At 43.0% G+C, this 13127-nt stretch overlaps 1 protein-coding gene across 6 annotated transcripts in view; it reads left to right on the plus strand.

The window, feature by feature from the left end:
- The window catches only part of fhod1 (formin homology 2 domain containing 1), a 43174-nt gene extending 31955 nt beyond the window's left edge, over positions 1-11219 (plus strand). For 4 of the 6 annotated variants that reach the window (XM_066713358.1, XM_066713359.1, XM_066713361.1 and 1 more), the window contains 13 exons: positions 574-627; positions 1721-1869; positions 2906-3025; positions 4226-5184; positions 5416-5571; positions 5893-6075; positions 6561-6680; positions 6870-7031; positions 7209-7399; positions 7654-7846; positions 8107-8275; positions 8557-8733; positions 9467-11219. In XM_066713358.1, coding sequence (XP_066569455.1) covers positions 574-627; positions 1721-1869; positions 2906-3025; positions 4226-5184; positions 5416-5571; positions 5893-6075; positions 6561-6680; positions 6870-7031; positions 7209-7399; positions 7654-7846; positions 8107-8275; positions 8557-8733; positions 9467-9546 — 2713 coding nt within the window. In that variant the 3' untranslated portion in view covers positions 9547-11219. The remainder of the gene's footprint in view (positions 1-573; positions 628-1720; positions 1870-2905; positions 3026-4225; positions 5185-5415; positions 5572-5892; positions 6076-6560; positions 6681-6869; positions 7032-7208; positions 7400-7653; positions 7847-8106; positions 8276-8556; positions 8734-9466) is intronic. The other 2 variants (XM_066713360.1, XM_066713363.1) reach the window with 1 other exon arrangement.
- Positions 11220-13127: the final 1908 nt, after the last annotated feature.

Genomic DNA, 13127 nt, shown 5'->3' on the forward strand with positions numbered 1-13127 from the left:
GTACAGAGGTGGGACATGACCGTTCAGCAGCAGCAGCACTCCCAGTTTTTAGAGTTTCCTATTGAATGTGCAGTGATTCTAATGGACTGGAGTAGCTCCTGGTTAATCAGCTGTTTGTTTTGATGTGTTCTGCTTCACAGAAACCTCATTAGTGATTTGAGTTATATGCTGAGAATATTGCAGACTGGAGGATTTAATTTGATGGTATATTAATAATTTGAACTTTACCCATCTTTCTAAATGCTACATTCTTATTTAAGTATAAATGGGATGGTTAGGATAAAGTTAATTGAGCATGTGCAACAACTTAGAAAATTAGAAAAACAATTCCAGCTGTGATTTGTGCCGTGATTTTCAAATTTTCTGTCCAGGTGTCAGCAGTCTCTTCCCACTCTGCTGTCCTACTGTTCCTCTTTGCTCCGCTACATCTCCCTGTCTACTTTCCCTTAGAGAAAGAGCTTCTGTAACAATTTCTCATGAGGGGTTAAACATCAAAAGTGACGACTCTTCCACTTCTGAGTAATGATAGATGAGTGTTTCTTCCTGTGTATAAAATTAAATATCTTTCCCCAGGCCAGAGGAGGTTTGTTCTATTAAACTGGACAAACCAGTTCTAAGAAAGTTTGAGTAAGTACAGGAGCAGAGTGCCACTCTCTCAGCGGTATGGGTTGGCATGGAGTGATGGGTCTGGCTGAGTGGGGTGTGGGGCTTTAGGGCTTCAGATAGATACCAATCCCAAGCTGCCATTAGAGCAACACAAAAGTGCTTCATCAGTTCAATTATGCATGGGAAATAAAAATTATTATTACTGTGATTCAGCATCAGTCCTATGTCAATCAGATCAATAAAATGTTCCTCCATACTCCATAAAATCTTAATTTGGGGAGAAATGGTGCATACATGTTTTAATGAAATCCTTTTAGTAACCTATATTGATTACATTCTAGAAATTGTAAATGGCAATATAAGCATAAGAGGAATCGGTGACATTCATGAGCTCCCGCCGGTGCTGATCAGACTGGGAGACTGGAAATGGTCCAGTGGTGGGGAACCAGTCTGTGGTAATACACTGAGGGACTTGCTGATTGTATTCGGTGTTGCATGGGTGTGGAATAATTGAATCCAGTCAGTGTGGGATTCCTGTGGGAAGATCAAGGTAAAACACACAGAATCTTCTCTTTGATGCATTATGCTCCAAAAGAAAAAAGATTAACATGGGTAACATACACTGAAATGTAAAATGCTGGTGACAATCAAGGCTTATGGAATAACATCCATTTTGATGCTGCTGATTTTTTTCATTTTTGTGGTCTTACGTGCTAACCTTCCAATTTAGTGCATCAACAGGATGATTTTCAGAGCTTTTCACTTCAGTTCAATGTGTTCCTTCTAATTCCAAATCAACATCGTTCAGAACCTCGCAGAACTTCTTCCCCATACCTACTTTTGGTCTTGCTGGATTTACAACACCGAACTTGTCAAACACAAGAGGCCAATCAGCTCCTCTTGGTCGATAGGTTGCTCGTATCTGATTGGTCTTTTAACAAACCGAATTTGCTCTGGAGCAGAAAGCTTTGAAAACCACCCTGGAAGTGTAATTGTACTCTTAGTTTGCATCAGCGGTGTGGGAGATGGGCTTACTGCTTGGTAGAACAAGAGGTGTGTGGTGTTTGTCTGTGTACCAGAGGTCAAGTTGTAATCAACCATCCTCTCTTTGCAGAAATCAGTTCATACGAAGCCTGGCTGCCACTCAGTGGGAAAACAGGAACAAGCGCCTGTCGTACAAAAGCAGCAGACCAGAGGAGGCCAGCTCTCCAGACATCGTGGTCACGTCCCCGCTGGACTCCAGAGCACACAACGACCCTGCAGGTACATGCCACACACTTGACTCCGACCCTGACCTACCCCAGGGCTGCAGAACACACACTGCAAGCACGCACTCCCAGACAGTGCTCCCACTTCTGCGTGTCCTTGATACACAAACATTGAAAAGACACCTGTCAGTTGAACACCACATCAATACGTTGAATACATCTATTTAACAGAATATGATCTGAAGACTCCTAACAGTGTGCGTGCTGTTTACACATCAAAGATGTATAAATGTATTTAATGAACTTACTAAAAGGGAGACGTTTCCAATATGGAGGAAATATATTGTATTCTCTTAGTAATTACAAAATATTTTCTTACCAACAATTGTTTAGATTATATAGCTGACCTGCACTCCTGCCGTTCAGCAGCAGTGCACGGCTGTGACGAGATTACAGATGAGATCGGAATTTCTCGTGAAGTTTTCTGACCTCCTTGTGACTTTGAAACAAAATGGGGATTATTTCAGAAGGCCAAAGACATGTAAATTAGGGAATGAGACATGGGGGCTGGGTTTTGGATTGAGAGAAAACATTTACATATTAATGAAAAAGAGAGACTTTCTATGCTGTAGCAGTTTAAGACTCATCTAGGATGCAGTTAAAGCAGTAACTCACAATTTCCAAGAGTGGCTTATTAAAATTTGAGCAAATAACCGATAGGCGTGCTAAAACACAGTAAAGCACAGTATTGTCTCAGGAAGCACAGGTGAGTTAGATTTTTAGAAAGGTGCTTTCTGATTTTAAACGGATACTTAAGACAGTAATGTATTGCTGCATAGTGCCTCATAAAGACATTGTTTTTTCATCACAATTAAACATACTCTTTCAGGTGGCAACATTTTTCACATCTAAAAATCAGTGCTGGGTTTCACTGCAAACTTACTTCCTTAAAAGCTTAGAATTAGTAGAATTATTTTTTTGTTCTCATCGTTGGAATGTGAGCTCTGTGTACGGCAGCTGTGTCAGAAAGGCTGTGGGGACAGTAGTTGTCCACTAGGTGCCAGTGCCCATGTGCTATATCTGTGCCTCAGGGGGCGACGAGCCGAGCAGGGCACGGCGGCCGAGTGAGGGGCTGAGCAAGAGAGACCCAGGCTCCTCCTACGGCACGCTGGACCAGCCTGCAGACAGACCGGCGTCACATAATGAGCCAGGCAAGAGATCCCATCTTTATCTGTCTCCTGTCTCCTTCCCTCTCTTTTTTTTTTTTTTTTTTTTTAAACAGAAATGGTTTACATTTTTTTACATGAATTTTGTGAATTGCCTGCCGTTGATCAATAGAACTCCGTGACCATTTAGTTTTTCCCAATGATTCCTGATGCAGCACATGCGGTATGTGCAGTGCGTTACGCCCTGTGTCTGAACGCACTAGAGAGAGGTGTGCCTGATGCAGGTTCAGAAGCTGCTGGTTCATTGGCTCAATTCTACTTTTGCAAGAGAAGTTGACATGATAATTACAGCACACGAGAGGTGCAGGTAATGCTGTATTCAAAGACTATCTTAGAATTAATACTCTTAATACTGTCCTAATTCTCCATTTTAAACTCTTACATTTTTATTTAAAATACTAAAAAAATCACACAAACCTACTCCAAACTCACCAAAAGCTTGATATTTCAGTTGAGTTTAGATTTTATCTGCAGTGTACTTGAGCATCTCGCCATGTATTCACAATCCATCTGAAACATTTCCTCTAAACAGTGTTTTGATTGCCAGTCTGAGTAAACTTGATACAATCTGTTCTGGTGGATTGCAGCCAGATTATAGTCACTAAAAACCGCCCTTGCCTACAGCTAGCAAATTTACAGCAATTGGACAACTGGCATGTAAACTGTTTAGAGTAAGAGGAATAGACCCGTTCCTCTGTTTGATCTGCCCAACAATTAGATTACTGTGCAGTGCGGAGAGCGGCAGACGGACCAGCTGCTGCTCTCCTGTGAGGGTTTTATAATGGTAGCCTGTGGAAACATTGGGGTTTGTTCCTATGCTGGGCATTATTCGGGCAAGTACATGCAGACTTGATTGCTATTTTTAACTTTCTTTCTCTTTATATTTTGTGTTTTGTATTTGTATAAGATTAACTTTTAACCAATTTACCAGGCAAGCACAGCAAACAATCCTTTATTAGGAAATGTATTTGCATCTTGAAGAGGGAGAATATGAACCCTGTAAACATGTAAACTTTACAATTTAAATGTGTTCTGTAATGTACCATTTCTAGTTCGTAGTAAAATTAATCATTTTAAGTGGATTTCAGGAAACGTGTTTTGAAGAACATCTGTAGATGGGCTTTAGTTTCCTTATGGAGGTTTATATTATAGAAGCAAATGTACTTTTTTCCCCCTTTGCTTCAGGTGGCAGCACCCAGCGTCAGAGCAACCTGGAGCAGCACAGCACCCTCTCCAGTGACAGGAAGTTCATGCTGGACATCCTGTACTCCAAACACAACGCCGACCCTATGAGGACTCCTGGCAGAGAGGCCAAGAGCAGCGAGAGTGAAGAGGAGGACAGGGAGGAGGACAGTCCCACGGAGGGCGGGCCCCTGCCCCCTGGCGTAGACAGTCTGGCCAGCCGAATCTCTGGGCTGGAGCGGAGGCCGCGGTGTGCAGAAGACGACGGCCGCAAGGGCGAGCTGGAGGGGCTGGGGGCCGGCGCACGGGCGTCCAGGGAGCGGCTGGCAGAGGAGCGGCTGGCTGAGGAGCAGCAGCCCAAGAAGTTGCGGGCTCAGTACAGCATCGACGCCGAGCTGCACTCCAGGAGCCTGGAGAAGACTCTGATGACTCCGCTGGCCAGGGGTGAGGGGGCATGGGAGCGGCCGCAGCCCAGCTCCAGGGCACTCCGGATCAAAGACCTGGACTTCTCTGACCTGCTGGAGGAGGAGGACATTGACGTGCTGGACATGGACAGCTTTGACACCCACCTGCCCAACGGCACTGCACCGCCTCCACCCCCCCTGCCCAGTGGCCCTGGGGCCCCCCCGCCCCCACCCCCCCTGCCCAGTGGATATGGTACCCTCCCACCTCCACCTCCCCCTCCACCTCCCCCGGGGGATCCTGGCATGTGCCCTCCGCCCCCGCCCCCGCCACCCCCTCCCGGACTGCCGCCACCCCCACCTCAGCCAGTAGAATCTGCCTTTGCCAAGAAGAGGAAAACTGTGAAGCTGTTCTGGAAGGAGCTCAAGCAGCCAGACAGCCCCAGGAAGTGCAAGTTTGGCCGTGGCACTGTGTGGGCCTCCTTGGACAAAGTGACTGTGGACACGGCCAAGCTGGAGCACCTATTTGAGTCTAAAGCCAAAGAACTCCCAGCTGCAAAGGTGAGTCCAGCTACAGTCTGTGCAAGAACAGATGCAGTTCAGTTAAATCCTAAAAGGATAATTTCATCTTTATCTGTAGCATTGGGCTGTATTTAAAAATAAAGTACCATTTTATTTCAGTATAATTATGGTGGTTGAGAAAAATGTAAATAGATTAGGTTATCATATGATATCTTGTCTTCTGTGAAGTCTCGTGTCAGTCCTGGAGAAGTTCTTTGTCTGTGGTTTCAGAAAGGACCTGAAGGGAAAAAGTCGGAGATCCTAGTGCTGGATCCTAAGAGAAGTAATGCAATTAACATCGGGATGACAGTGCTGCCCCCAATACACATCATTAAGACTGCTATTCTCAACTTTGACGAATTTGCAATAAACAAGGAAGGCATCGAGGTAGGAGTGCCGCCATGCTGCCTGTGATGGGCTACTGCTAGGTGAGGGCCTGCTTGTATGAGCAGTCTGGACCGTAAAAAAGCTATTTTCTAAATGGTGGAGGGCTTACACCTGATGTAAAGGTGTTTGTTGTCACAGACTTTGTAGTTGATTGTATACAAAGAACAGATAAATAATTTCTGTTAGTTCAAACCGTTTTCATTGTGAAGGGCAGGGGTTTTACTAATGTGTTTGACTTGTTAATGTGCCTGAATGTGAGTGATCCATGCACTGCCCCCGAGGCCCAGACCCTTCTGACTGTCCTGTGTGCTCCCGTCACAGAAAATCCTGACGATGACGCCCACCGAGGAGGAGAAACAGAAGATCCAGGAGGCACAATTGCACAATCCGGACCTTCCACTGGGGACGGCCGAACAGTTCCTGCTCACACTGTCTTCGGTCAGTGGGCTGACTGCCAGGCTGCAGCTCTGGGCCTTCAAGCTGAACTATGAAGCCCTGGAGAAGGTCAGTGCCATGTGGACCCCTGTTCCTGCCTCTGCCCTGAGTAAATTATCCCCAGCGAACAACTGTCAGGACATGGTCATCATTAGAGCATTGGCTCTCAGCTCTGCTCCTGGGGCCCCACTGTCCTGCTGGTTTCTCTTCCAGTTGAGCTCTCAGGCACTTCAATGAAGCCTTCACTGAACCTAATTGGTTATTTTACGTTTGACCAAATGGGTCCCAGCACCCGTGTTTAGAACCACTGCTTTGGAGAATATTTTTGTTTGAGTTTAACCTGGAATGCCAATAGCATAACAGCAAGTGACACTATAGAAGCTGTCAGAGTAAACTTGAAAAGAAAAGAAAGATCCTCACTCTAGCATTTTAGCAGTTCTAGCTGTAAATCACAGTTTTGATACTTATACAGTATTTTCTAGATGGTGCATCTGTTTGATTGATACAGATGTGTGGCTGTTTTGGGCTGATTGTGTCTGTGTTTTGTGTTGCAGGAGATTGCAGAGCCGCTGTTTGATCTGAAACTCGGCATGGAGCAGCTGGCTAAGAACAAAACATTCAAACGAATCCTAGCAACACTGCTGGCCATTGGGAACTTCCTTAACAGTTCCAGCGTAAGTGTTGTCTGTAGAATGAGGAGATGATGGACACCAATAAATAACATTCAGAGGGCCAAGCTGTATAAACCACAGACTCCCGTTCTTCATGGCCCTGTGTGTGTCATTTAACTGTTGGGATTTTAAGGATCCGGATGTTAATTTATGCTAATAGTTCTTGATTTGTTTTATTGCGTTTTCCTGAAGGCAAAGGGTTTTGAGCTGAATTACCTGGAGAAGGTGACGGAAGTGAAAGACACCGTGCACAGGCAGTCCCTCCTGCACCACACCTGTAACTTTGTGGTGGAGAATCACCCAGACACCTCTGATGTGTACTCTGAAATTCCAGCCATCACACGTTCTGCTAAAGTGAGTTTTAATTTCAAATACTGGCCTCAGATCTGGTGTCCCTTTAAAGATGGATCTAAAATTATATTGAATTACTTGTCATCTGAAGAAGCTGCATCGGTCTACTGTAGGTATCGTAGATGCTGTACACTCTGGGCTGAGTTGCTACAGTTGTGACTTCATTGCCGTTCATTCCAGGTGGATTTCGATCAGCTGTCAGAGAATCTGGTGCAGCTGGAGAGGAAGTGCAAGGCATCATGGGATAACCTGAAGGTCATCGCCAAACACGAGACGAAGCTACTGCTGAAGAACAAGATGACAGAGTTCCTGAAGGACTGCACAGAGAGGATCATCATCCTGAAAGTCGTGCACAGGCGCATCATCAACAGGTAAGCAGCTGCCTGCCGGCCTGGGGCACAATGTTATCTTGAAAATTTGGCCAAAGTCAAAGCTGAAATCTAATTGTAGGTGTCTCTGCAGCTGTATTTTGGAAGTATTCTTAAAATTTAATCTGAACAAGACACAGTGATGGACAAGAGTTTTAATTTAAAGATTTAAGTGAAGGATTTTGTTGTATTCTACACACTGCACTGAAGTTAAATGCTGAGTGATGGTGATGGTGTGGATGGCCTGTGTCCTGTAGGTTTCACTCGTTCCTGTTGTACCTGGGGCAGCCCTCCTACTCTGTGCGGGAAATGAAGGTCACGCAGTTCTGCAGGATCATCAGTGAGTTTGCGCTGGAGTACCGAACCACCAGGGACCGGGTGCTGCAGCAGAAACTTAAGCGAGCTGCCCATCGTGAGAGGACCAAAACGCGTGGCAAGATGATCACTGAGGTGAGAGGGGAGGCAGGGTGGGCCGTGGCACTGTGGGGAAGTGGCTGGGTCTGTGAGGGGAGAGGGGGGCTTTAGAGTTTTTCAGAGTAGAATGGGGTGAAAGATTTCCTCATAGATTGTCCTTCTCCAGCTTTAATATAGATTGCAACAGGCATGCCTACAGTCCAACAGCCTAGCTTCAAATGCTGCCATTTGATATTGGGAGATATTGTGCAGGTTGTGGGAGATACTGACAGGACTGTTTCCCATTACTTTTCCAGACGGAGAAGTTCTCAGGTGCAGCCAACCTTCCACCGGACAGTGTTGCTCCCGTGTCCGTGGCAGCAGAGCCAGAACATGCAGACGAGGACCACGAGAACATGAAGAACCTGCTGGTGACCAGCAGCAACAGTGACAACAGCGGCGTGCGGCGGAGCCGAGCTGGGCGCAGTAAGAGCACTGGCACTGTCACACAGGGTTTGGCTGCTAGAAATACCAGTGGTTGGCAGTAGACACTGGACCACAGTCCTCAGAACCTAAACACTAAATGCTGGGAGGAAAAGTGTGTTTATGTTTAGCAGACATATAGTGTAAAGTTGTAATTTTATTTTTGACATTGGATAATAGGTTTAGTAGCTTTTTTATGTCTTTGAGATAATCTTTAATTAATTGAAAAAATAGCAGCTATAGTTTTAACAAAAAAAGGAGTTACACATTTTTCTGTTAACTAGGTTTAGGGAGGGTAAGCCCATCCCCCGTGGTGTCGGCGAAGGAGGACAGTGCGAGTTCCCAGGATGATCCAACTGATGAAATCATGGATCGCTTAGTCAAGTCTGTTACGCAAAACCCCAACGAAAGGCCTGCAACTCCGAAAACACGCAGACGTTCGCGAGCCAACAGGAAGTCCTGTGAGTACCCGCCATGAGGCTGAGTGTGAGGGAACACGCAGCACAGAGCCACCAGACCTCCAGTGCTCTCTGTGAACACCACTGCGTCAGGCAAATCAGAACATGGAGAACCGTGTAGAGCTTCACAGGAAATTTAGTCTAGGCAAAGGTCATTGGATTGGACTACAGGAATCGGAAAGATAACTAATAATGTTTTAGGATATAGTGTATAAATATACATGCTACTCTTTCTAAAAAGTGACTTGATAATGTAACAATTAAATGATTGAATTGATCCTTTTTTATTTTCTACTAACTACCACAACTGGTATTTGTACAAAAGGTAATTTTGTTTTGGACCATTTTTAACTCTCATATCTTTAATCTTTATCAGTAGTTGTGGGGGTGTTTACTTCCTGTATGCTGTAGAGTAGATAAAGAAACAAACCACAGTGTAACAGTTATCCTCTATGGGACTGGTGGCCAATTATGTGACATTTTCAAGAACAATATTAATAATGGTGGAATTCCTGGAAATTAAGTAACCCTTTAGGTTCCTTAACATAATATTTCTGAATGCCGTACTTGATAGCTACAGATACACAGTCAGCCATTTGTTTATTTAACCTGAGGTTCTCCAAGTACATTTTAGTTAGTGTAAATGCATTTTAATGTGTTTGTGTGTGAAGTTGGCGGTGTTGTCATATAGGGCTGCTGTGTTTCTGGGCCCTGATTGCTCTCTCTCCCTCTCCAGTACGGAGGACCCTGAAGAGTGGGCTGACCCCGGACCTAGTACAGGCCCTGGGGTTCAGCAAAACTAATGAGGAGCTGTGACCTGTGCTGCCCAGAGGACACAGCTCGCCAGACGCACAGCCGGGCTCGGACCCAGACACGCCGTGCAGAGCAGAATGAAATGCGATCAGATACTGAGCAGTCTCAGGGGACTGAGCTTTGGAGGACTTCAAGTGCTGTACAGAACCTGCCAGGAGCATGATGGGAAAACGGCATGGGCATAAGACAGAAGTATTTTTAGGTGCTAAAACTGTATCATTAAAAACAGAAAGTGAGCTTTTTTCTGTCACTTGCCAAATTGCATCTAAACATTGTATGTAACAAGCACAAGATATGCCTTAAGCCATCGATATTTTGAATAATTATAAATTTGGTGTTATAATTGGAGGTAATTGTTTACTGTATATGTAATTTAAAAACACCTTAGTTACTAAGCTACTTTGTAAGTAATACATTTTCTGAATATTTGTATAAATCTACAAATTTGTTTAAGGATGTATACTGAACTCATCTATTTCTATGTTTTTTCATACTGCTGGTATTAAATAGACATAGTTCTCAGGAACCTGGTTCAGTTACTGGGATTATTAAACCTCTGTTAAACAGACTGTCTTTTTTACAGTATAACCAGTTTCATACTACTTACAGTAAGATTCAGTATGTCAGGTTGATCTTCTGACTCGCTTCACACTGATCTTGAAGGAGAGCCCATAAACCAGATCATCTTTAGACGTTTCAATGTATTTTTTTCCACTATGTTTGTCCTTTCAAAAAAAAAAATATATATATATGTTTCACAATCTTACAGTTTGGTGTTCTGTCATCTCCTGAATGATATTTGAATTCACAATTTATTAAATAATCTAGTTTCCTCACTTTGAGGGGTTGCTGTATTCTCACAGAACATCAGCAGGAGGTGAGGTTGTGGGATAAGAGGGAGATACAGCCTTTCTCCACCAGTACCTATGGGACAGACACCTTCAATGGAAACTAGTAGTCTAAAGTTGGTTAATCTGATCAAATTTCGAAAGCGTTTTTTAACACTAGTCAGTTGAACCCACGGCGACCCTGGGTCGAAATTCAAGCGCTTTCACATTGTCATTTTCAACAGAGACAAAACTGAAGCCAGGTGAATTCGCCCCTGCTAAAGACTGAGGATGAGATTTCCAACCCAGGACAAAGCACTCACCCTGGGTTGGAAAATGTTAATGTGAATCATAACCCATGTATTGTAGAGCAAGGCAAAATGTCCACTCAACCTGGGATTAGATGGTGTAGTGTGAAAATGGGATGAATTGTGGAATGCAGAATGAGTGGATAGTTATATTGGACTGAAAGCAATAGTTAGTTTGCTGTTTAAAACTGCTTCAACCAAGGAACTGCATAAATGTGCAAAATGCTGAGGGCATGGGTTTAATATATTCAAAGCACACACATTGTGAATGAATCAGTATAAACAGCCATATTGTGGATCTCTTTGCACTAGGATTCTTAAGCATACTAATATTAGGTTGTCATGTTATTCTCATAATGTGTATACCAAACTCCAATATACAGTTGTTCCTTTTGTTTTTAATGCATCTGTAATTGACTTTTCAATTAGACTGTTCAAATGTAAACACACTGTGTTGGAGGCATTTGATCAGAAGTATTGTTTGTATTTCACATATTTTGTAATATTGTAACCAATTAAAAATATATTTGTTTTTAACTTCTTAATGAGTAGCGTTTTTTTCTAAATGTAATGAGTGAGCAACATTTCAGTTGTGTTCCTTAGAGTACATTTTTTTTTTTTTTTTTTGTTTATTAGAGTAGGATATCCCGAGTGTGTGTGTACGCAGAATGTGCTTGGCAGGCTAAATTTTTGAGAGAACTCAGCCATTTTGAGTCGTGCCATCAATTTTCTTTTGGATTCAAGACTGATCTTTGACTGATCCACTCAAGGACATTCACTTAATTTTAAAAATACTTTGAATTTAAACCAAAAGGTTCAATTTTTGTCATGTCTGGCCATAAAACCTATCTTTGTCAGTAATGGCTGCTTTCAGGCTGCTTTCTTTCCACTCGCCCACACACACCAGTTTAGGATATTGTGGATTTCTGTCTGAGAATAGAGTCAGTGTTTTGCAGTCACTGTTGCCTTCACAGTAGCATCGCTAACCAGATGTGTGCCTGCATGCTCAGTGTGGAAGAGCGGCCTGATCTGGGTAGTGACTGGGTGATATGAAACACATTCCACACCTTAATATTGGTCGTCACTGTATTCAGTGACTTTGACATTTTCTTGTAATCTTCGCCTGATCTGTGTTTCTCGATCACTGTTTCCCTGACTTGTTTTGAAAACTCCTTGGTCTTCTTGGTTGGTTTGTTGTATCACTATATTAAGTTGTGGCTTGAAATTCAATATTCACCTGAGGAAACTTACAGAAACAGAAATTTAACTGAGATGAAAGGGATAGACACCTGTGCGATGTTGCAATTGAAAGCTCCGGGTGTCTGCTTTCTAATGAGCTATGAATAAATTAAATGGGTTTAAAGCCAACACCGCCTGGGCTCCAAAAGAAATTTGATCAATAGAGATAATACCAAGTAGCTTAGTGTCCATGCTATTATGTAAGTTATGTATATATGTATACCCCAGAAGCACTGACATTACAATCATAGCCTACAATGTATTTGTATATCAGTCAATCATTAAAGTGTTGTAGAGGGCAATGGGACGGGGGCTTGTAGTAACTTACTATCATGAACATACATGCTATTATTGCTACTAACCTACTTGCTTATACATACTATTACGGATGCATACTACTCCTAACCTAAATTATACTATTACTACTTTGATTACAACTGATCGCTGATGTTTACCTGCATGCTACTTAAAAAATACATATCCAGTAATATATCATGCAGAAAGTACTGGTACCTGCAGACAAAGTATCTTCAGATACTTTCAATTCTGTTTAACACCTTATTGACACTGTCCATATTTAAAATCAGTCTATGAAGAATACATAACGGTAGGAGTAATGAAAGTTACTTAAATCCTTAAAGACCTTAAATCCCTTTTATTAAAATGCTAGATGCATGCGTGCCCCGGGAGACATGTGATGGTCAGGTTGCCGCTAGAAAGAGTTTGTCCGACGGGGCACTCTCCCCAGGGAAGCAGAGTAACCATGAAGCCAGCATGCATGTTTCACTACTCAATTATACTTATTAGAGTATAAAAGAGTAATGGTAATGGTAATTTTCTTATTGCTCTTTTTCTTTTTTTGACTGGTTAAATATGAGCATCATACAGCTTTTCTATTGTTTAATTCAGGGCCGGCGCTAGGGGGGGTGCTCAGCTCCCCCAAATGTCCCTTTAAAATACAATTACATTTCTTGAAACAATCTACCTTTAGTATACATTGCAATGCATTCCAACACGTTTGACTAATTTATTGGTATATAACTTCTGAGGAGTGACAGTCAGAATTACATCACCAACCTGTTGGTTCATCAATAGCACATTATTGCTGCAAATATATTATTTTCAACCTCCGCAATTTTTAACAACGGAGTCTGTTTTTGCATTTCATTCACAATCACACATTATTGGTGAAAGGTGGCCTGCTTGTGTT

This window comes from Amia ocellicauda, chromosome 9 (assembly GCF_036373705.1).
Source record: "Amia ocellicauda isolate fAmiCal2 chromosome 9, fAmiCal2.hap1, whole genome shotgun sequence".
Taxonomy (NCBI): domain Eukaryota; kingdom Metazoa; phylum Chordata; class Actinopteri; order Amiiformes; family Amiidae; genus Amia; species Amia ocellicauda.